At 38.1% G+C, this 23556-nt stretch overlaps 2 protein-coding genes across 4 annotated transcripts; one reads left to right on the top strand and one right to left on the bottom strand.

The window, feature by feature from the left end:
* The first annotated feature begins 497 nt into the window (after nucleotides 1-497).
* Nucleotides 498-7913, top strand: LOC133531556 (uncharacterized). 2 transcript variants are annotated; one of them, XM_061869851.1, is made up of 5 exons: nucleotides 498-1106; nucleotides 1214-1324; nucleotides 2692-2820; nucleotides 3971-4129; nucleotides 6704-7913. In XM_061869851.1, exons 1-5 carry the CDS (start codon nucleotides 914-916, stop codon nucleotides 6856-6858), a joined length of 747 nt encoding a protein of 248 aa, XP_061725835.1. In that variant the 5' UTR covers nucleotides 498-913; the 3' UTR covers nucleotides 6859-7913. The 2 variants fall into 2 exon arrangements, with proteins under 2 accessions (XP_061725835.1, XP_061725836.1); XM_061869852.1 differs by lacking the exon at nucleotides 2692-2820.
* Nucleotides 7914-10341: 2428 nt separating this feature from the next.
* LOC133531553 (uncharacterized) lies at nucleotides 10342-21559 on the bottom strand. Of its 2 annotated transcripts, XM_061869845.1 has the most exons (5): nucleotides 20649-21559; nucleotides 20179-20405; nucleotides 14783-15274; nucleotides 13743-13871; nucleotides 10342-12132 (listed from the first exon to the last, which is right to left on the bottom strand). In XM_061869845.1, the coding sequence occupies exons 1-5, from the start codon at nucleotides 20783-20785 to the stop codon at nucleotides 12002-12004; spliced, it is 1116 nt and encodes a 371-aa protein (XP_061725829.1). In that variant the 5' UTR covers nucleotides 20786-21559; the 3' UTR covers nucleotides 10342-12001. The 2 variants fall into 2 exon arrangements, with proteins under 2 accessions (XP_061725829.1, XP_061725830.1); XM_061869846.1 differs by lacking the exon at nucleotides 13743-13871 and having other exon boundaries at nucleotides 20649-21265.
* Between the last annotated feature and the right edge of the window lie 1997 nt (nucleotides 21560-23556).

Below are 23556 nucleotides of genomic sequence, written 5' to 3'. Positions count from 1 at the left end.
AATTGCGTTCGGATACTATAATAAAATGCTTAAAATGAACAAACTTCAATATAAATTAATTATTATTCAATGAATTATATTGATATTTATGTATCCAGTTTATTAATCTTATTGAATTTAGCTTTTCCTAAGTTTAAAGTATTTAACAATTATTGATTATTTATTATTCCCAAACAGTATGATTTTATATAGAAAGAATGTCTGTTGATATGTGGTTGATATTAAATATGAAGTCATATTTGGCGTTGAAACTCTAGGTCCATGGGGTCCCAGCGCGCACAAGTTTTTTGGAGAAATCGCGAAACGTCTGGTTGACGTAACTGGTGACCGAAGAGCTGGCGGCTTCCTCGCACAACGTATCAGTATTGCGATACAACGAGGAAATGCCGCCAGCATCCTTGGTACAATGCCTCAAGGGCCTATTTTAGATATAAGCTAGTTATAGTATTCATCTGTATATATCCATTATGTATATTGTTATTGTCAATAAATAGATTTATAGTCATAGATCTATGAATATGACCTGTCAGTGTCAGCACTGTCAGTCAGGTTTAGATTGAAATTGAAAATAGTTTTAGGTCGGGACTTTATTATTATGATCAAAAAGAATAATATATAGAAAAATAAACATTGTAGTTGTAAGTCGGCCTATCGATCGTTTATTTGTATAATAGTTCCAGCCTCAGACTAATTTTTATGGTTCTACTAACTAAGTTATACAGTTATTTTTACTAAGTGTGTATGCTAGATAATATTTATTTTGACTTTTGACCTTCCGGTATTTGGTCCTTTTATTAAATATTAGCTTACGTCAATTGCAATGTTCCGCCGCCGAGTGCAGTGCAGCATTAGCCCAAACCGTGAACATAATAATTTGAGTATAAAATAAGAAAGGGACATTGCTGATCCAATAATGCATCAGTGCTGCGTGTTTGGATGTAGAAATCAAGGGAATCATACATTTCCTAAAGATCAAATTGTACGAAAACTATGGGAAGCGGCCATACCCACACGTGATAATAACATGTATATAGCAAAAAAGTACTCCAAAATATGTCCAGCACATTTTAAACCCCAAGATTTCATTAAGTATGGAAGGTTTTCAGGTAAAATTTTTGAAATTATGGAGCAATCAACACTTATCACTGAAGTAATTTTTTTTTCTTATTCTGTGCATAACCTAAAACCGCTAAAAACTTGTTATTCTTTTCAGGATTAGTAAACACCAGGCGCATTCTAAAGAAAGGAATAGTGCCTTCCATCTTTCAGTGCACCAAATGGGAAGATGTAAAATCTAAGCAGAGGCTAGAACGGGCTGAAGTGGGTGAGTCTATAAACAATTTTTTTTACATACAGTGGAAAATGTTTATAACAAAGCGAAATTTTTAGGTCCTGTTATGGTACAATATGACTATTTAATATTGGTTATAATGACCACAATCCATCCTTTTGTTATAAGCAGTGTCTATGCTGTTTTGAAATGTGATTATTTACTGAGCTCCCCTTCCATATGTTTGTCGTCATTTTGGTATTATTTTATTATTATTTATGAATGCACAGGCAGCTTATAGCTGATATGTGCACATCAATGTCCTGCACTTGTGTTTTGTCCATTTATAAAATGTTTGTCGAGTCTGTTTTTAAAAGAATTCAATGAGGGTGCACTGATTACGGATTCGGGCAAACTGTTTCTACACTTTCACTACGCGGTTAGACAGGAAGTGTCGTCTTGGGTTGCTACTACTCTGCGTCCGTGTCAGCTTCAGAGAATGTCCTCTCAGTCTGTCACACATATTCCGAGTGAAAATATCACTTAATGCGGGTACGTTGTAGTGTCCTGTAAGTATTTTGTATGTTTCTATTAAATCACCGCATTGCCTTCGCTGCTCTAGGGTTGTCAAGCCCAATTCCCTTAACCTACTCTTATCCTCATATGGTCGATTGCAAAGAGATGGAACCAATTTTGTTGCTCTTCCTTGGACTTTTTCAATAAGATCAATGTCCTCCGGAAATATGGATTCCAAATTTGGAAGGCATATTCCAATAAGGGTCTTATATATGTCTTATAGAGCCTAATGAAAAGATTCTTATCCATATAACGAAAAGCTTTCTTGATCATATATAATATGAAGTTGGCTTTTTTGGTCAACCCCAAAATGTGTTCTTCCCATTTTAAGTTATCAGTTATAATGATACCAAGATCTCGCTGCGAAGCAACACTCTGTAAACTTTTAGAGCCATCATCATTTTGATCATGTTAATGATGTTGCGACCCAAGAAATTAGTGTAAATAACCTGTAGTCGTAAAATTATATTGCTGTTTTAGTGATGGTGCAACTCAACAAATAATCTACACAATGTACTCCTTTACGATTGATAATAAAAGTAATAATTTTAAATTAAAAGTATTCTTGATTTGTATCATATATGTTTTTAATTTAATAGTTTGGGCCCGAAGCCTATTTATTAACATATAAAATATATTTTTACTGTACTTTTCCACCTAATTTTTCTTTTTACCTTTTAAACTTGCACCATGTTTGCAAAGCAATTTTTTTTTATTTAAAATGTTTACATATTATTAATATGATTGTGTGAGTAGCCATAACACAAGTCTCCTTGAGCTTACTGTGGGGCTTAGTAAATTTTTATAATATGTCCTATAATATTTATTTTTATTCTTTCTTGCAGGTATGGTTACATTGGAACTGGAAGTAGAGAAAAAGGAAGTATTTGTGAAAGAGGAGCCCCCATGTGAATATTTAGTCAGTGAAGATGCTAGCAGCCTGTATGATGTTCATGTGGCCAAAGATGAGGATGGTCAGTATTAAGTAACTATCAGTGGTATAACAAAAGGTACCATGGTATAACAAAAAAAAGTGGACCACACAAATTTTGATGGTGTGATGACCTAAAAGTAAAACGGATTGGTAGAGGTGAGCAAGGGATAGAAGTAAATGGAACAGCAAGGGATAGAAGTAAATGGAACAGCAAGGGATTGATGTAAATGGAACAGCAAGGGATAGAAGTAAATGGAACAGCAAGGGATTGATGTAAATGGAACAGCAAGGGATAGAAGTAAATGGAACAGCAAGGGATAGCTGTAAATGGATGACTTTGGAGGAGGCACACGTCAAACGTAGAGATGAAGTTATCAAACCTGTAATAAGTACCCAAAGCTGCTCTATGATGGTCCCTATGGCAGTTTATTTTTATATGGAGCAGCTGCCACGTAGACAATGTTTGTAGACATTTTTGGAAGAAAGTATAACACATTAATTTATTAAGAAATGTAACATTTAATTAATAACAATATGGAAAAACATTTCATCAATTATTTTTTAAATTAAGGCTGTCCAAAAGCTTGCAGAAACTGTCACGGACCATCATTTGATGCGTCTGGTACATACTTGATAATGAATGAACTATTTTAAATTGAAAACTTAAATAACCAAGTCTCAATACAATGAATCTAAAAACATTGTTAACCAAAGGATAAAATGCACTCATTTCTGTCGAGCTACTTTGGCCAATAGTCCAAAACTGAAACGGTGCCTAATATCACCCAAGTTAAACACTGCTTTTCAGTTTCACTATGAGAAAAGTAAAATGCATGTGTATTAAAAAAACATTACTAAGTCTAAACTTTTATAGCATTTCTAGCAAGTACTTTCAATTAACAATTTAAGTTAAAGTATAAGTTAAATATTAAAATGAAAATTGTACAACGAATCCATTTAATATCAAATTTTAATTGCTTATCGTAATATAAACGAAAAAACATAGGTACTGGGACAGTAAAACGTATCTATTTTCTTCACACTTTAGAACAACAACTACCCACTTTCAGAGAATGAGAAATGAAAAAGTATTAACTTTATTTAGTTCAATTGTGCAACACATATGTGGTCAAAGGCCGCACGCTTGTTTACCACCATAAAAAGGTTATATTAACTCCACTTTCTTGCAGGAATGGTTACATTGCAACTGGATGTAGTGAAGAAGGAAGTAGTTGTTAAGGAGGAGCCCCCATGTGAAGATTTAGGCAGTGAAGATGTTACCAGCCTGTATGGCAATCATGTGGTCAAAGAAGAGCTCCGACCAGGGCCCGAGTGCCTACAGCAGCATGGTTAGTATGAAGTGGCTATCACTAGTGGCACGTCAAAAATATTCTTAGGTAACATTTTCGTAATAAAAAAAAACCGGACGAGTACGAGTCGGACTCGCTCACTGAGGATTCCGTACTTTTTAGTGTTTGCTGTTATAACAGCAACAGAAATACATCATCTGTGAAAATTTCAACTGATCTATCGCGGTTGATGAGATAGAGCCTGGTGACATTCGGACAGACAGACGGACAGGCAGCGGAGTCTTAGTAATAGGGTCCCGTTTACCCTTTGGGTACGGATACGGAAGGCAAAATTGGGGATTTTTTTTTCTTTTTATGTTAGCATAGTCAGCAAACGAGCAGACGAGCCGCCTGATGGGAAGCGGTCATCGTCGCCCATGGACATAAGCAACATCATAGGACTTAGGAGCCACTTAAGCGTTGCCGACCCTTGAGAACCCTAAATACCCGCTTCATGAAGAATCCCATATCGTAGCGCAAAGGAAATACCTCAGGAGGCAAGTCATTCCACATTCCGCACGTTCTAGTAAGAAACGAGCGAGATGCCCGCTTATTCTTGGTGTGCGATGTATCTAAGAAGTGAGGATGAGCTTTGCTCCTTTGGCGGGTGGCCTTATGCCAAAACCTATCGAAGGCCTTAGCGATATCCAGGCTAACAGCCAGTGCCTCTGCCTTGCTCTCTCTGGCGGTGGCCCATCGGTGAGTGAGATAAACAAGAAGGTCTCCAGCGCCTCGACCACAGCGAAAGCCGTATTGCCGGTCATATTCAACGATAGACCAGAACAGTTTAAAAGAAAGGTGATGAAATATGTTGGCTCACTGGATATCACAAATAATTCGCCACAGATTCACAGATGACTTAAAAATACTTAATAAAATATTTATATAAAATATTTGTATATAAGTAGTTAATAATTGTTATCAACTATTTACCATCATCCTAGTTGTACGAATAGCATTAGTTAATGTAATGTACTGGTACTAATTAATTTAACCGTAAGATTACTGCATGTTCACTGGTAGAAGACACTTATATAAGATGTGGTTACCTATAATTAGATAAGCATCAGTCCTGATTGTCATATAGATTTAAGAGCATGTAAGATGTATTATCTGTTGGTAATCCTAAATAAATAAAAATAAAAATAAAAATAAAATCACCTTAGAGAGCAGGGAAGTGATCGCAATAGGTCGGTAGTTGGAAGGGTCGGTACGGTCACCCTTTTTGGGTATAGGGTCCCAGGCAATCTTCCAGGAGGACGGGAATTTCCCAGAGCGGTATGAGAGCGAGAATAGTCGCGTCAGAACCGGAGCTAACTCTGGAGCGCACGTTTTTAACACAACAGCAGGAATACCGTCCGGCCCACTGGACTTCTTGACGTCGAGGGCAAAGAGAGCACGCCTTACCGCGCTTTGCGTAAAGCGCATCTCGGGCATAGAGTTCTCGCAATGCGGAATAGTGGGAGGTGTATTGCCCCCGACATCCAGAGTAGAATGCGACGCAAAAAGAGAGCATAGAAGTTCCGCTCTCTCTTTTGCGGAATGAGCCAGTGAGTCATCGGGTTTGTGCAAAGATGGTAAGGACACCCTGCAGAAGTTCCCTTGAACAGCTTTGGCGAGGGACCAGAAAACTCTAGACCCAGAGGGCTGACTGACTAGTCTCTCACTAATTCTGCGGGTGTGTTCACACAGCTGCAGAGATCCGCTTCTTACAGGACCTAGTAGCAGCATTAAGTCGCTTCTTCAATTCGGAACAGTTACGATCGTTGACCTGACGCGCAGCAGCCCAAGCTTGGTAAGCTTCTTCCTTTGATTTACGGGCTCCAGCGCACGCTCGACCAAACCAGGGCTGAGAACGATTGCCGACACGAACTAATGTGCTAGGAACGAAGCATTCCATACCTTGCAGGATCGTGTCAGCTACGAAGTTCACACAGTTGTCAAGATCATAAGTTAAGTCACCGAGGATAACTAACTCCGCCGAGGGAAGCCGCTCGAGAACTTCGCTGAGTCCCACTTGGATACGCTCCAGCAGACGATTGGTTTCCCAGTCTCTGCTGTGGGATCTGTATAAGCACACTTAGATACAGACGTGGCCACCGTAACCTACGCGCGCCCAAACAAGTCACAGATCTCTATCTTCAAGACTACCCAAACTGGATGTGAGATAAAGTTAGGTTATTTTTATTTAATCAAATATGCAGCTCTATTAACTGTGAATTTTATAGCAACGTATTTCTTGGTAAAATTTTATTATTATTAACCCACATAAGCCATAATCTTACCCCTCGATGTTTTATGATTTTTCGATATAGCATCAATCAGCCAGTAGAAAAAACCCAAAAAATAAAGCGGTGTTCTAACATCTGGTTAGACTAAATGGGTTATATGTTACTTAGGCGAAGTTGAGCACCAAACGTGAAATTAGGTTTTTCTGCAATAGATAGTTATTATATAATACATATGTGGCCATAGGCTGCGGTGGCTGCTTACCATCACGCGGGCATGCTTGCCACCATAAGATATATAAATAAAATAAAGAATGAACGCTTCTATTAACTCCACTTTTTGCAGGTATGGTCACATTGGAACTGGATGTTGTGAAAAAGGAAGTTTTCGTAAAGAAAGAGCCCCCAAGTGATGGCATTGAATACGCCGACCATGTGGTCAACGATGAGCTCGTGCTTGGACCCCAGTACCAGCAACAGCGTGGTCAGTATCCGCGATAGAATAACTAAGCTCTTAGGACATTTATGACTTTTATAAACGGTCTATTGTTGGTGCAATAAAGAATATTTACTTACTTACTTACTTATAGACGCCACAGGTGACCAGAAGGCTGGCCAGTATTTTACTCAACGCGTCAGCATTGCCATTGAACGTGGCAATGCGGCCAGCCTTCTGGGCACACTGCCCGTCGGCAGTGATGTGGAGGACGTGTTTTATTTCTAGAACCTTTATTTTAAGTTTATTTATAGAAGTTTGTATAATTATTTTAAGCTTAATTATAGTTTTCATTTCTCATGATCTGAAAGTGGGTCGTTGTTGTTCTAAAAAGTGTGTAGAAAATGATGCGTTTCTGCTCTAGAGTATTGTACTTTCTAAGTACGTTTTTTTCTCTTTTTAGGGTTCCGTAGCAAAAAATGGCAAAAAAACGGAACTCTTATAGATTCTTCATGTCCGTCTGTCTGTCCAAATATGTCACAGCATGTTTAGGGTCGGCAACGCGCATGTAACTCCTCTGGAGTTGCAGGCGTTCATAGGCTACGGAGACTGCTTACCATCAGGCGGGCCGTATGCTTGTTTGCCACCGACGTAGTATAAAAAAAACAGCCACTTTTTTTACGATAAGCAGTTATTTTTTTTGTTTTAATTGGATTTGTTGTACCATGTCCGTTCTGATAATTAACTCCCCATTCCATAAATAACGATTTTTACCTAAATTGTTAATTGAAAGTACCCTCAAGAAATACTACTTAGCTATGTTTTTTAATGCACATGTATTTTACTTTCCTTGTATTCGAAATGAAAAGTACATTGTTTAACTCGGGTGAAAGGCACCATTTCATCCCTTGTTTGACAATCTACTATTATTTATTGTTCTATGTTTATATAATTGTGTAGTCTCATCAAAAGAAATTGAGTCAATAATTAAAAAAAATGTTCTCTTCTACAAATCAAATTGTACAACTTTTTGGTTGCCGTTGGTGCATAAATTAGTAGTAGGTATTTAAATAATAAGCATATGTATATCAATGGAACAAAATAAAGCTTCATTTGAAAATGTATTTAGTTTTATTACCTCAGTACGAGTAAAAGTCCTCCTTAACCTTTTAAACGCCACGCCTATTACATCTAATGTAGGTAGGTAGACAAAATCTATCTGTTGTTGATAAAATAATGTTTTTTAGGGTTCCGTACCAAAAAGGTACAAAAGGAACCCTTATGGTGCGACTCTGTCCGTCCGTCTGTCTGTCACATTGCTAAATATCTCGAAAAATACTTAAGCTATCGATTTGAAATAGTAATGAACAACGCTAACCCAGAAATAAAACAAAAATTATTGAAATCAGCTTACATGATAAAAATATTATTCATTATTAGCACCGGAGTCCGACTTGATTGCGTGGCGATGGGCGACTGTGAGAAGGGAATGCCTGAGAGTGTAGTTTTACGCTGTTAATTTATATAATTTCATGACGTATTGGTTGCGACTGTAATGTTATGGAAATATGTTTGAAATAAATAAATAAATTATCCCCGAAAAACCAACATACATACAGATCGCGCAAGTTAGTTAGCCAATTTGATCATAGATGGCGCTGTACACAACAATGCTAATAGTATACTTCTGATCAAGTCTTTCGTGATTATAGCTACATGAGAAAATTGAAAGTTTGTACGGAACCCTCGGTGGGCGAGATAAACGAACTCGCACTTGACCTGTTTTTTTTTAACATAGCGCCCTCTAACAATATAGGTCAGGCAACGAAAGGTATGGAGGGAAATGCTTGGAACTCAATTTTAACTTCGTATGTACATTGTTTGGACTAGTTAGGAGGTGAACATATCAAAAGTCCCCAGCGGTAGCCCTTAAACCGGGGGAGGAGAGGGGGGTTTGAAGGGCCCATTTTTTTGCAAGTGTTACTTGTCACTTTTTGACATCTATCAATAAGGATATTTAAACTACGTCGCTTAGTGGCAACATCGCCATCATAAAGGCGTTCTGCACTAATTAGTGACCATAAAAAGATGTTTTGTTTTTACTCCCTCCCTGTCACACTTACGTACCGACGAATTTACAAGTGCGACAGAAAGGCAACACGTCGAAGGTGGTTCGCGGTAGGCCCTCTGGCACTCACCTTTTTTTTTTTTTTTAATACTACGTCGGTGGCAAACAAGCATACGGCCTGCCTGATGGTAAGCAGTCTCCGTAGCCTATATACACCTGCAACTCCAGAGGAGTTACATGCGCGTTGCCGACCCTAACCCCACCCCCCTCGTTGAGCTCTGGCAACCTTACTCACCGGCAGGAACACAACACTATGAGTAGGGTCAAGTCACCTGCACAGCCGTCCTCGAAATGACGGCGAACGACCGCCCGCCATACAACATTTTGCACTCTGAAAACGTTAAAATACTTTTAGTTGCCTAAAATACTGTCCCCTCTAAATAGAAAAGCTTTTTTGTTTCATAAACTTACTCAGTCTTATCACTATACGACGTCGATTTTTTTTTTAAAGAAATGGGAGACAAACAAGCATATGTATCTCAGTTACTAGAGTGGTCGCAAGTGCGTTGTCGGCATTTATGATGGGAGTACGCTATGTTCGTGAAGGTTTAACGGTCGCATCGGTCCAGAAACACCGCTGGTGACAGTTCCTTCCACAGTGTAGCTGGGTGTTGTTGCCAACAATGGTGTCTGAACTGAAAAGTATGGTTAAGTGGATGCTTTTTTTGTAGCAGGTACCAGTAACGCAGCTGTGTTATCTTTACAAAATCTTTAGATTTCGAAAAAACAAAAAAAGAACTTAAAATTGCGATTAATCTACTTAGGTAATAAGTTCTGTAAAATTTGTGTGTGTGGTGTAAAATGTAATACAAAGCTTTTAATGCCTCAATACAAACAGTAGACCTATAATTGTTTGATATATCATGAAGATAGGTTAAAGTAAGGATGTTGACACATTGAAAATATTGTGAGCAAACAGGGTCGAGATGGACAGTATAGATATGCATAGCGTTGTCATGCTCGCACACCGGAGCAGCGTGTGAAACTACATCGATGTGGAAACCGTCTTAATAGAGAGTAATAAATTAATAGTTTAAAAAACACTAGAGAAACACGCTTTTTAACCTTGAAACCTGAGCACAAGTGCAAACATGGAATGCCAGTGCCTATCTTCCGGCTTCATCATCAGACCTTGAAACATAATCGTGGTCAAAGTTCATTACAAGACTTTTCTAACTAATCCAAACACAGCTATGATACAATGTTCCATCATGAAGTTCCAGTTCCTATCTTCCGGCTCCATCATCAGATCAGTTCGACAGTACCATATTATTGTATTGTCATCAGAACTACATACAGCTGCCAATTTTCATGACGCTACGATCCTTGGAAGATGATTAAATTAGTTACCTTAGATTCCATTACATAGTTACATACAGGTCGACCTAATAAAAGCGTGTTAATAAATAATATAAAGCAGTTTAATTTATACATATAATTTATTATAATTAAATACTATGAAACACAAATTAAATTAACATTATTTTAATTTACATATATCATATATGACATTTATTTCAGATTATTATTATAGTTCAAACAAAAAAGATAGTACAGACAGTTCAGTAGAGTAGAAAAATATATCACAAAACACTGTAGACGAAGAAATACAGAGAAAAACATATATAATGTAAGCGTGAGCGATTGGAGTGGGCACAGTATTTAGGTAAAGATTTTTTTAGAGCAAAAAAAAATCATCTCATACAAAAAGCTCCACTCCGTCTCATTTTTTGGGGACAAACACAAGACAACGAAAAAAATTGTGACCCACTTACGCTGTCTCTTTTTCTACCGCACTAATATGGAAGAGTAAGAGAAAGACATAGTGTTTCATCGTCGTAGCGCAAATTACTTTTATCTCTTGTATTATTACGATTATCTGATATTTCATGAAACAGAAAACTAGCCCGGCTTAGTTTTCTGTTTCATGAAATATCAGGATCATCGGAATTTGAAAGTTGATAAATGGTAGACGCGCTAAGGGTTTAAGTACATCGTGTGGCCGCATATAATGAGTAGTCCGCGTCAACTGTTCTTTAGTGTGGAATGTTTTTTTAAATGATTTTTTTTCCGTATTTTTTTTATGATACAGGACGCAAACGAGCAGACGGATCACCTGATGGTAAGCGATTACCGCCGCCCATGGACACCTGCAACACCAGAAGGGTGTAAGTGTGTTGCCGGCCTTTAAGATGGGAGTACGCTCTTTTCTTGAAGGTTTGAAGGTCGTATTGGTCCGGAAATACCGCAGGCAACAGTTCATTCCACAGTTTAGCTGTGCGAGGCAGAAAGTTCCTGGAGAAACGCACAGTTGAGGACTGCCAACCATCTAAGTGGTGAGGATGGAAATGTTGTCGCGTAGGGTGATGGCGAAGAGAAGCGGTAGGGATTAATCCGAACAATTCCTCGGAGTTTTATGGCTCCTTTTATGATCTCTCAAATGAGTAGGTTAAGTAAATTTCTTTTCACAAGTATTACAGGCATACGGCTTTTCTCCCACGTGTATTCGTTTATGGCGTTAAAAGTAATCCTCGTTTTTAAAACTTTTTGCATATTTCACACAAAAACGGTCTTTCTTCGGTATGAGCTTTCTTGTGCGTCTTTAAACTATCCATTGCAGTATATATATCGCCACATATATCACACGAGTGTATCTACTCTCTATGGCTTAGTTCGTGTTTCTTAAAATAAGGCAAATTAACAAATGTCTTGTCACATATTTCGCACGTGTACGTTTTCTTTGCACTGTGAACCAGTGTATGTGCTTTCAAACTGGAATGATTCATAAAATTCTTTTTACAAATTAAACCGTCCGGTAGCAGAAACTGTTTTCTACATATTTCACAAGGATACGGCTTTCCAGTCTTGTGAATTACTTCATGTTTTCTCAAATTGGTCGGTGTAGTAAATGCTTTTCCGCATTCGCAAGTATACGGCCTCTGTCCTGTGTGAAATTGTTTGTGCGTCTCCAAGTGAGTTAATAACACAAAATCCTTGTTACAGATGTCACAGGTGTATGGGTTGTATCCTATGTGGCTTAGTTATGAATTGTTAGTTTATCGTATTCGTCGAATTCTTGGTCACATGTTTTGCAGGTGTATTTTTTCTTTGGAGTATTTTCTATAGGACAGTGTCCGTTGCCTACTCGTTGGTCCGTCAGCGGATGTGGTGGCCAACTGATACCCACAGCTGTTGAGATTAGTTCCATCCACTGCAAAAAAAAGATAAGATAAAGATAGTTTATTTTGCCAGTAGACATATTGCAATGCGCTTATGAACGCCAAATAAAACTACGCCGGCTCTAACCATACACCTCTGACCCGAGAAGATTTAAATCCCTCCTAAATTGTATCCCAATATGGGACCGGCAAGAAACTCGGCGGGACACATCTTTTCAAAGCATTACATCTTATAATTAACAAGCATTAAATAAAAAATACAATTTAAATGAATACGAAATTTAAAAAAAAACATACATAGATAATTTTATTATACAAATTTGATGCACTAGATTGCAGGACTTTATCATTGCCAAACATCCCTATCCATGATATAATCGTTTATTTTATCGTTTCGTATATAAGTATATCGTTGTCTAGGTACCTACAACACAAGCCTTATTGAGCTTACTGTGGGACTCAGTCAATTTGTGTAATAAAGTCCTATAATATTTATTTATTTTATAGTATGCTCACGAAATGAGTTTTAGAGTCTGTAAGCTCGGTGATATTTTTTGGTACCTTATTATAGAATTTTATAAAATTTCCTAAGAACAACTTTCTTGTTTTAGCCAGTCTGTAAGATGTTACTTTACGCTTTCCTGTGTTTCGCCTTTGGCTTAGCAACTTTCGTTGGGATTTTGAACGAGGCGTAGTGACCTTTAAAGTTTTCGTACCATAGTTACTACAAAATATGTTTTCCGGCGAGTTTCTTGAATCTGTCTCCTAACGCACTAAATACCCTAGAGTTTTAAACGTAGACAACGCGCCAATGCCGCTAGTGTTTTTTGCACGTTTGGATCAGGTGACAGTCGGAAAGGGACATAGGTCTTTTGATATACAGTTAGTTTGTTTTCAGGTTTATTTCTAGTTTAATTTTTTTATCAGAACGCATTTTGGACTATTAATTATAATACTTCTATAAACATTAAAAGACGAAGATACAAATATATATAGGCCTATCCAACGATACCCAACACTATTGGGTCAAAGCAAAAAAAAAAAACAATTTTGTATGGGAGGTACCTTAAAATATAGTTTTTATTTTACCATTCTTGTCGCAATGCATGTATGTATCCATGCCAAATTGAAGCATTCTAGCATTAACCATCACGGAGCAAAGCATCGGACGAACAGACAGACGGACATGGCGAAACTATAATAATTTATAAGTGACTACGAAACACAAAAATGAACTGCCATAGGGACCATCATTGGCCGCTCCGGGTACTTATTACTGGTTTGACAACTTTATCTCGTCGTTTGACGTGCGCCTCCTCCAAAGCCTTCTATTTACAGCTATCCTTTTCTGTTACATTTACTTCTATCCCTTGCTGTTCCATTTACTTCTATCCCTTGCTGTTCCATTTACATCTATCCCTTGCTGTTCCATTTACTTCTATCCCTTGCTGTTCCATTTACATCTATCCCTTGCTATTCCATTTACTTCTATCCCTTGCTGTTCCACTTAAGTACTTCTATCCCTTGCTCACCTCTACCAACTCGTTTTAGGTCATCACACCATTAAAATTTGTGTGGTCCACTTTTTTTTGTTATACCATGGTACCTTTTGTTATACCACTGATAGTTACTTAATACTGACCATCCTCATCTTTGGCCACATGAACATCATACAGGCTGCTAGCATCTTCACTGACTAAATCTTCACATGGGGGCTCCTCTTTCACAAATACTTCCTTTTTCTCTACTTCCAGTTCCAATGTAACCATACCTGCAAGAAATAATAAAAATAAACATTATAGGACATATTATACAAATTGACTAAGCCCCACAGACCCACAGTAAGCTCAAGAAGACTTGTATTATGGCTACTCACACAATGATATAAATTATATGTAAACACTTACACTCACCCTCAAATGGCTCCTTAAGCCAGTTGAGGGTAGATGAAAACATTACATGATCAATTAATGTAGGTTGAAGTCAGGTTGTTCAGCCACGGATATATAATGCCTTTACCAGGATTTGAACCCAGAACCATCGGCTTCATAGGTAGTCACTCACTAGGCCAGAATGAGTTTTTTGTAATCGTATATTATGCCTTTCTAAGATGTTTTAAAGCATTTGTAATGTATTCAAACTTTCTACATCTATTTAACCATTTTAGGGGATGATTTTTTTAAAACGCTGAAATTATTATTCTTGCATTCTAATAATATGCCTTTATACAAATATTCAAGTCCCGCACTCACAAAAATGTTTTGTAATGTATCATAACTTGAACCCCATAAAAAATTTCATCCCTTTTTAACCGCCTTAGGGGTTGAATTTCTCAAAATCGCTTTTATTTCTTGTACACATTACAAATGTAACCTGTTGTGTAAAATTCAACTATCATTTGTAGTTACGGCTCTGCGTTGATGTGTCAGTCAGTAAGGACACACATTTTAATAAATGTATAGATCGTCGCCTAGTGTACAAGCTTTGATCTTTGTAAGATGTTCCCTAATATTTAATATCAATATTTATATTCGACACTTGGTAATAATAAAGACTAGCAAAAATGGTTCGTTTTTACCTACTCCCAAAAGTGTATATTTTGCAGCACTTTATTAACAAAACCTACAGGATGGTCCTGATACTCCTGATGATAAGAAATGAAATTAGAGAAAACCAACATACCCGAGCCAAGAGGTGCACCGGGCCTCCGCAAGCGCACCAGCTCCAGCTCCTCCTTCACCTTTTGATCGGTAAAAAGAGTGGCCAAGTCGTCAGTAATGCTCTCGTCCTCCTCACGGGGCTCCTTTACTAGTAACTCCTCATACAACCCTGGTTCCTTCTTCACCACGTGTTTAGTATAATCGTCGACCAGGTTAGCAGACCAAACGTATTCCTCAGTAGGCTCCACTTTTCTCAGAGGCTCCTCTTGTAATACCCATTCATTTTTCATCTTGCAGTCAGTATGAAGACTGGCCTGGTCTTTTGTAGCGAACAAGTCGTCCCCTTCCATGGACTCCTCCTTTACTAGAAACTCCTCATGCAGCTCTAGTTTCTCTTTCATCTTGTTGGTAGCATAAACACCGGCTAGGCCTTTGGTAGCACATGAGTCATTCTCCTTACAGGGTTCCTTCTTTACCACTGTCTCCTCTTGAACTATAACCACCTTTTCCAGATCTGGAATTAAATAAAATGCATTAATTAAATTAAATATCATTTATTTTCAGGCAACTATGGCCCATATGGACCTTACAGACTAACATACATACAATAATAAAAATCTTAAAATATAAATATCATTTTGACGACGCAGTTTTCGATTGCGCCGCCTGTTCTGGTGCGGGATTCGGCAGATTCCCACAAAACCGCCGAAATATCACACCTTTCGGCCAGAAGTCTGCGCTCGCGATGATTTCCAGCAGCGGCCGCGGGACGCGCACCACAAACGAGCTGAAGTACACGTAATGCCGCGATCGCAGCTGGAATACTTTCAGCTCGTAACGAATCTTCTTGCGGACATATTCCACCACATCTTCTGCCGTGAAGCATGCAGGCGCGATACATATAGCGCCGTGTTCGGTGTGGCAAACCCTCAGGCCAGAAGCAATATCCGGCTCTACAGTGCCACACTGGCTCTTGCGAGCCACAAACTACAATAACAGCATTACTAATACTACACACACAGCGTACACAACAGCTTACATACAGCGTGACTAATAGCATTCTTTTGGGAAAGAGAACGACAAGTACTTTGGGACATCATATATTTTTGGTAACTTAAAAAGACATGACATGCCGAAGGCCGAGGCGACGCTCGGGCGAGGAAAACGCGCGCGCTGCCTCGGCTGGAGGCACGTCTACACTGGCCTATTGAAAGAAAAGGGTCTTTCTTGCAAATGCGACTTTGCCCAGCTAGATTATATCATGCAGATTTGTGAGTGTGTATTTAAAATGCTTTGTAGTTTATTACAGTAAATGTAATAAAGCGGCCAAGTGCGAGTCGGACTCGCGCATGAAGGGTTCCGTACCATTTAAGACGTATTAAAAAAAAATCTACTTACTAGATTTTGTTCAACATTTTACCACTTTGGAAGTGTCTCTCGCGCAAACTATTCAGTTTAGGAAAAAATGATATTAGGAACCTAAATATCATTTTTGAAGACCTATCCATAGATACCCCACACGTTGGGTTTAATGAAAAAATTTTTTTTTTACTTATATGACGTTTTAAAAAAAAACTACTCACTAGATCTCGTTCAAACCAATTTTCGTTGGAAGTTTGCATGGTAATGTATATCATATATTTTTTTTAGATTTTTCATTCTGTTATTTTAGAAGTTCCGGGGGGGGGGGGGACACACACATTTTTTCACTTTGGAAGTGTCTCTCGCGCAAACTATTCAGTTTAGAAAAAAATGATATTGGAAACCTAAATATCATTTTTGAAGACCTATCCATAGATACCCCACACGTATGGGTTTGATGAAAAAAATTTTTTTTTTTTTAATTTTATGACGTATTAAAAAAAAAACTACTTACTAGATCTCGTTGAAACCAATTTTCGGTGGAAGTTTGCATGACAATGTATATCATATATTTTTTTTAGTTTTTTCATTCTGTTATTTTAGAAGTTACGGGGGGGGGGGGACACATTTTACCACTTTGGAAGTGTCTCTCGCGCAAACTATTCACTTTAGAAAAAAATTATATTAGAAACCTCAATATCATTTTTGAAGATGTAGTGGGTATGCTTATAAAATAATGTGGGTACTTGGGGTAATGCATGACATTGAATAAATCAGTCTTACGCCATCAGCTGTTTAATTTGGTTCTTGTCCTATACTACATGGTGTCAGGTGTGGTTTTAAAGTGTGTTTTAGTGCATAAAAGTGCTTTAATTGTTCGTCATAGTAAGGACGGATAATTGAATACAATGGTTGATAAAACGGGGAGCGCGAGCGGCGTGTACGCGGCTATTCAACAGCCGGCACCTTTGCAACAAGAGGGCAATATGGCTACCAACTGGCGAGAATGGAAAATGTCGTTCGAATATTTCTTGATTGCCTCAGACAAGGCATCGGTTTCCGACACAGAGAAATGCGCATTGTTTATGCATATTATAGGAAAGTACGGCCGAGAAATTTATGAGGAATTAGATGTTGCCGACTCAGAAAAATCGAATTTTGAAGTTTTGTGCAAAAAATTTAGTGATTATTGTGATCCACAAAAAAATATAAATTACGAAAGACATATGTTTTTTGAAACGTATCAGAATGACATGACTTTTGATAAGTTTTTAGGGGTGTTAAAAGTTAAAAGCAAAAATTGTAGTTTTGATTGTTTAAAAAATAGCCTTATATTAACGCAACTTATTCGTGGATTAAAAGATGTACAAATGAGGGAAAAGCTACTAAAATTTGTTGAAATTAGCTGTTTACATAACTTACAAAGTGGTACTGTAATTGAATCACTCAAACAAATGTTTAGTCGGCATGGGATACCAGAAAAATTTGTCACCGATAACGGGACACAATTTACATCTATGGAGTTTAAAGAGTTTTGTAAACAATGGGAATTTGCTCATGTCACCAGTTCACCTTTGTACCCGAGGTCCAACGGGCTCTCGGAACGGAATGTACGCACAATAAAAGGATTAATGACAAAAGCACATGAAACGGGGAGTGATTGGTACCTCGGCTTACTAAATTTCAGAAATTCACCTGTAACAGGAGAAACGTACTCTCCGGCTCAACTATTAATGAGTCGAAGTTTGAAAACACGTTTACCAGTAACGGATGCATTATTGAAACCGCGCACGATTGATCGTCGTTTATTTAAAGAAGAGCGATTAGCAAGGATAAATAAATATAAAGCAAATTATGATCAGGGGACTAAGGCCTTACAAAAATTAAAACCAAACGATACGGTACGCGTGAAGCAAAATAAAGAGTGGGTAAAGTCACAAATAGTTGGCCAAGCTCAAGACGGTCGTTCGTACTGGCTACGGACGAATGATGGTCGAGTTTACAGAAGGAACCGTCAGCACATATTGAAAGTTCCAGACCCAACCAGCGAATTTGCTGCTCGTAGTTGTCCTAGCACTGACCATAGGCGGGGTTATTTGGACTGGGACCAGTTTCAGGGTCCGGGAGAGCTGGCGACAGGTGCCGCAACCACCAGGTCCGATCCGCAACCCTCGACTTCGGCTAACGGGTATTATATAACTCGAAGTGGCAGAGTAGTACGACCGCCTCAGCGATATTAATTCATTTATTTTCCTTAATGAAACTTTAGCATTATACCTAATATTTACAAACGTGAATTGTACCTATGTTCATTCATTTTATACTTTAAGTTAGTGCTTCACGGTCTAAATTCACGTGTATAATAATTCATATCTATATGTTGATGATATCAAATATGTATATAATTTGGTATACTATAAAAAAAAAAGAAATGTTTCGAAAGCCCAATCGTTTCTTATAATGTAATATTTAACTACATTTAATATCCGTAAAAAAAAAAAAAAAAAACATTCACATGGTTTTGTTAAATAGTTGACTATTTCATTGTTTCTCTAATATTCATGTTAGAGTTTAACATGTATTTATTTTTCTCATTATTAACAAGTATTTAAATTTCGAAATATTGTAGATGGATGCACAATTATTTATGTCGAACGAATTGATAAGTATAACATAATACAACTTTATATTAAAAAAAAAAAAAGGATAGATAGTAGGTATAGAAAATAGTAGGTATGTATACTTATAGCACTTAAGTTTAACTATCATACCAATATATTTTATAAGGTTTATTCTAGTATTAAATTGCATGATAGATTAACAGTAAAGTACGAAGGCTTTTGTTTAGGCATTGTGAGGGCATTGTATATAAGAAGGGAGATGTAGTGGGTATGCTTATAAAATAATGTGGGTACTTGGGGTAATGCATGACATTGAATAAATCAGTCTTACGCCATCAGCTGTTTAATTTGGTTCTTGTCCTATACTACAGAAGACCTATCCAGATAGATACCCCACACGTATGGGTTTGACGAAAAAAGATTTTTTGAGTTTCAGTTCTAAGTATGGGGAACCCCCAAAATTTATTGTTTTTTTCTATTTTTGTGTGAACATCTTAATGCGGTTCATAGAATACATCCACTTACTAAGTTTTAAATGGTACCATAATATTGCATTGTCACCCTTACACCCTTACATATGTATGCAAATTTTCAGCTCAATCGGAAACCGGGAAGTGGATCAAATTTAACTTGCAAGATTTGATTACAAACAGACAATGGTCAGGTGAAAGTAAATAAAAGCTTGTAAAATAGAATAGAGTTGCTTTTGTTTTGTTCCCTTCAATTTTCAAACAAAACCAATTCAGTTCTAATTGGGACCATGCATGATGAATTGATGACGGCAACACATACCAGTTACAACTATAGGCATATTTTGTCATAACTATCAAGCAAGAAATAAGTAAACATTGTAAACATTAGGTGAGTGACAGCACACAGAGTGAGGCGCCTCACGAGGAAAGTTCCTCGCGCGGCAATCACCCGGCCTCGCGCGGCAATCACCCGGCCTCGCGCGGCCGCGTGCTCATGTAACTTTTGCCTGAGCACATTTGCATCAGCCGAGCCAATTCGCTCGGCAAGACGGCGTCACTACCTTACGGACACTAAGAACGGTGCTAGTTCAGTGGTGTCACTCACAAATTTGAGCCAATTGTGCAGTCTAATGCAACTAGTGCGGCCCATCACATGCGTGATGCGAACTTATCAACCAATTGTGTTGTGTCGTGAGACTGCACGATTTGCTCGAATTCGTGTGACACCACTGTACTGGCCCCATTCTTATTACCCGTAAGGGCCGTCCTTAGATATATGTATGTCAATTGTAACAAATCTCACACTATACTACTATACTAGACACTGCACTGGACAACTCTGACAATATTAGACGGTTCTGGATGATCTTAGTATGTATGTATATTTTTAGAAAAGTATAGGTCCACTTGACATTCAATATAATTGTTTGAAGTCATACTACTTTCCAGCAAATCATACTTACTTGTACTATTAGGGTAAACTGCTTCTATTTCTTTGTTTCTTCGATCCATATAAAGTTGAAACCTCAATATTGCCACATGTTCATCAATCTGTCTCGATTTGTACACGGGGGGAAATATCCTTGGAACATAACTGGGACTGGCTTGCTCCTCAGCCTTTCTGCCACCAACAAAGTGAGCACTGCAAATTCTGTCATGCGGTTTCGGGTGCCATGTGGATCCATCGGGACTGTAATATAGCAATACACTTTAAAACTTTTACTTAATATGATTACATTAGAATCAAATCATTACGTATTTCGGCGGGTCCACACAGAGCGACCATACGCGCGAGGCAATTTCCTCGCACACAAAACGGCCAAGGCACGTCTACACCGTTTGGTGCGTGAGGAAATTTCCTCGCGCGTATGCTCGCTCTGTGTGGAGGTGGACCCGCCTTTTAAAATATGATTTTAGAGGTTGAGTGACTTACTTTGTTCTTCTTATGGCAGTTATCCATTTATTTCGTTGTTCTTTTTTCCACCATACTGTTGGAAATCTGTAGAATTTGCAGTCGCTATTCTTGCTTGTGTTTGGACAATTCACAACAGCACATCTAGTTATTACCATATTTATGTAAAAAACAAATTAATGTTTACTGCAAACCCATATGGCAGCTCATAACAGCACCATTGGTTAATTTTGAAATCACTCGACGCACCGTCCACAAAAGATCTTAAGCTTCTGAGAGTCTGTGGACACTGGCAGCTCTGCTCTCTCCACTCCTTATCACTCCGTGTTACAATTTAGGGCGTCCATTGCACCTTAATAAGCTATCTAAGTAATCTATTGATCTTCAAGAATCAAAACCTTAGTAGGTTATTGTTTATAAAATGTTATTCGTAAGTACATACTTAGCATTTTAGTGTATTCTTGACATTTTTAGGTTTTTGCTGGCTGCTATTAAATGTAAAATATGTGAAAGCCTAGAAGACATAATTCTTGCTTGAGAGGGCTTTAATTAAATTCAAGCCTAAACAAAATAAATTTGAATCGGGGTTCAGAACTTCGGAGCAAGAATTTAGGTTATCCAATCCAAAGAGCATATAATCAGTAATCACTACGTTTTAATCCAATCCAACTTATTGGGCCAATGTTGCCAGGTGCGCGAACGAGCATTATCGTATTTAAGAGTCCGCCTATCCAATAGGCACTACCCCTTAAATTTCTTACAAAATATTAATAACAATTTTAATAATTTTGTTTGAATTGCGCAAAAATCAGTTCAATGTTTTTGTGATAGCTCCAAATAATTTACAGGAAATTTAGACATTTGAACACCCAAAAGTTGCTAATTGTGGCCTACTTCTGAGGGAAAGTTTCATGTTTTGCTTCTAATACTAGACTTTTTGGGTGGCATCGTCCAAGGGCTGAGACTATCCTACTTTTGCGTACGATAGTGCTCTTTGGAACGTACATCGTAACTGAGCCCAAATTATCGTACATATGCGATAATTATCGTACGCCTGACAACACTGAGACACAGAGCCGATTACATCCACACTCGCTGTCGCCCGATGTCAGTCCCGATGGTCTCGACGTCGGGCCCGAGCATAGACGGTAGGATCACTGTCCGTGCATAGATGTGCTATACGCGTGCGCCCGTGAGCGACAAAATATACGCAAAATTAAAAACACGTTTTAACATTTCTGACAACATACCAAAAGTAACCTACGTAATTTGGTCGGGTTATTTGTTGCCCACCATATAAACCATACTAAAATTTACAGTGGGGAATTAAAGAAGCGGCCTATTCGGACTCGCCCATGAACGGTTCCGTACCATTTATTTATGACGTATTAAAAAAACTACTTACTAGATCTCGTTCAAACCAATTTTCGGTGGAAATTTGCATGGTAATGAACATCATATATTTTTTTTAGTTTTATCATTCTGTTATTTTAGAAGTTACAGGGGGGGGGGGGGAACATTTTACCGCTTTGGAAGTGTCTTTGACAACTAATCCCAAGATTTGACGTAGGCACTAGTTTTTACGAAAGCGACTGTCATCTGACCTTCCAACACAGAGGGTAAACTAGGCCTTGTTGGGATTCACTGGGTAAATATCAAATGATATTTATTTATTCCGAAAAACTCATTGGTACGAGCAGACCTGATTAACCCGCGACCGCGAGATTGAACCCGCGACCTCACTCACTCACGAATCCCAGCCAATCGTGCAGTCTAACGCAACTAGTTGCATGTGTGCGTGACGATGTACTAGCCCCATTTTATTGCCAGTAAGGCCCTTAGATATATGTCAATGAGAACCTAGGTATCACAGGATCGGCCTATGATTTATTAAAATCCTATTTGAATGGACGATTCCAAACTGTAAAAATTGGCAAACACGCTAGTAACCCTTTGGAAATCAAATGCGGCATTCCTCAAGGTTCCATATTAGGCCCACTCCTGTTTCTAATTTATGTAAATAACGTGTGTAATATAGGACTCACTGGAGATACTACAGCATACGCAGACGATACCTGTATTTTTTACTTTGGCACTGACCTCCTGCAACTCACACGGAAGGCTCAACTCGACTTGGACAAATTTCATTCTTGGTGTCAGCACAATCAATTAACTATTAACATCAAAAAAACTTACACAGAACAGGATACGGCAAAAGAAACATCATGTCCGAGGGAGCACAGATGTACAATAACTTACGTAGTGAAGTGAAAAATTGTAAGTCATTAAAAATGTTTAAAACCAAGTTGAAGAAATATATCAGTGATAATGTATATTAAGTATCATCGACTAGCTGGATGTGATTGTAAACCACGTATGAAATTGTTTATAGTTTAAGCTCATTGTAAGTGAACTTTTGTTCTTTATGAGTAATAAAAAATCTTTAAACCCAATGCGTACCACCTATAAGTCCGCGAAACGAAGTCAAGGTCTGCGCACTGAAAAGGGAACCTCACCAAACCCCTTTACCACAATACATTATTCTCCATAATACAACTCAACTAACACTAAACCCGTAACTCTAAAACTGGTATCTTTCAAAAGGCTTACATTCTAAAATCTACACCGATGACCAGCTGCCAGATACCTGGATCCAGCAGATATTATAATAAGAATAAGAAACCATTTATTGCCACACAATAAAAAAACAGATAAGTAGCCACTTTTCTATACAACTTAGTATGGCTACTTGGTTACTTAAATTGGGGAACCAACCGTACAAGACTGTGCAATTATGCGAATTATAGCGAGTGAATGGGTCGGCGACATAATAATCGCTTTTGGGCAAATTACATCCAAACTTCCCGATATCGGGCCCGAAATCAGTCCCGATGTCGGGCCGGATAATCGTTTTCCGTTTCATGTAAAA

This window comes from Cydia pomonella, chromosome 25 (genome assembly GCF_033807575.1).
Source record: "Cydia pomonella isolate Wapato2018A chromosome 25, ilCydPomo1, whole genome shotgun sequence".
NCBI classification, from domain to species: domain Eukaryota; kingdom Metazoa; phylum Arthropoda; class Insecta; order Lepidoptera; family Tortricidae; genus Cydia; species Cydia pomonella.
Note: the sequence above shows the minus strand (reverse complement) of the source record. Positions and strands in the feature narration are given on the sequence as shown.

Bases quoted from the DNA above. Each gene is read 5' to 3' on its own strand.
- LOC133531556 (XM_061869851.1), top strand. From the start codon at position 914: ATGCATCAGTGCTGCGTGTTTGGATGTAGAAATCAAGGGAATCATACA. The intron at 1,107-1,213 runs GTAAAATTTTTG...TATTCTTTTCAG, and splicing joins TAAGTATGGAAGGTTTTCAG to GATTAGTAAACACCAGGCGC. The intron at 4,130-6,703 runs GTTAGTATGAAG...CACTTTTTGCAG, and splicing joins CGAGTGCCTACAGCAGCATG to GTATGGTCACATTGGAACTG.
- LOC133531553 (XM_061869845.1), bottom strand. From the start codon at position 20,785: ATGGTAATAACTAGATGTGCTGTTGTGAATTGTCCAAACACAAGCAAG. The intron at 15,275-20,178 runs GTAAGTATGATT...ATTTAATTCCAG, and splicing joins AGTTTACCCTAATAGTACAA to ATCTGGAAAAGGTGGTTATA. The intron at 13,872-14,782 runs GTATGTTGGTTT...TATTTCTTGCAG, and splicing joins CGGTGCACCTCTTGGCTCGG to GTATGGTTACATTGGAACTG.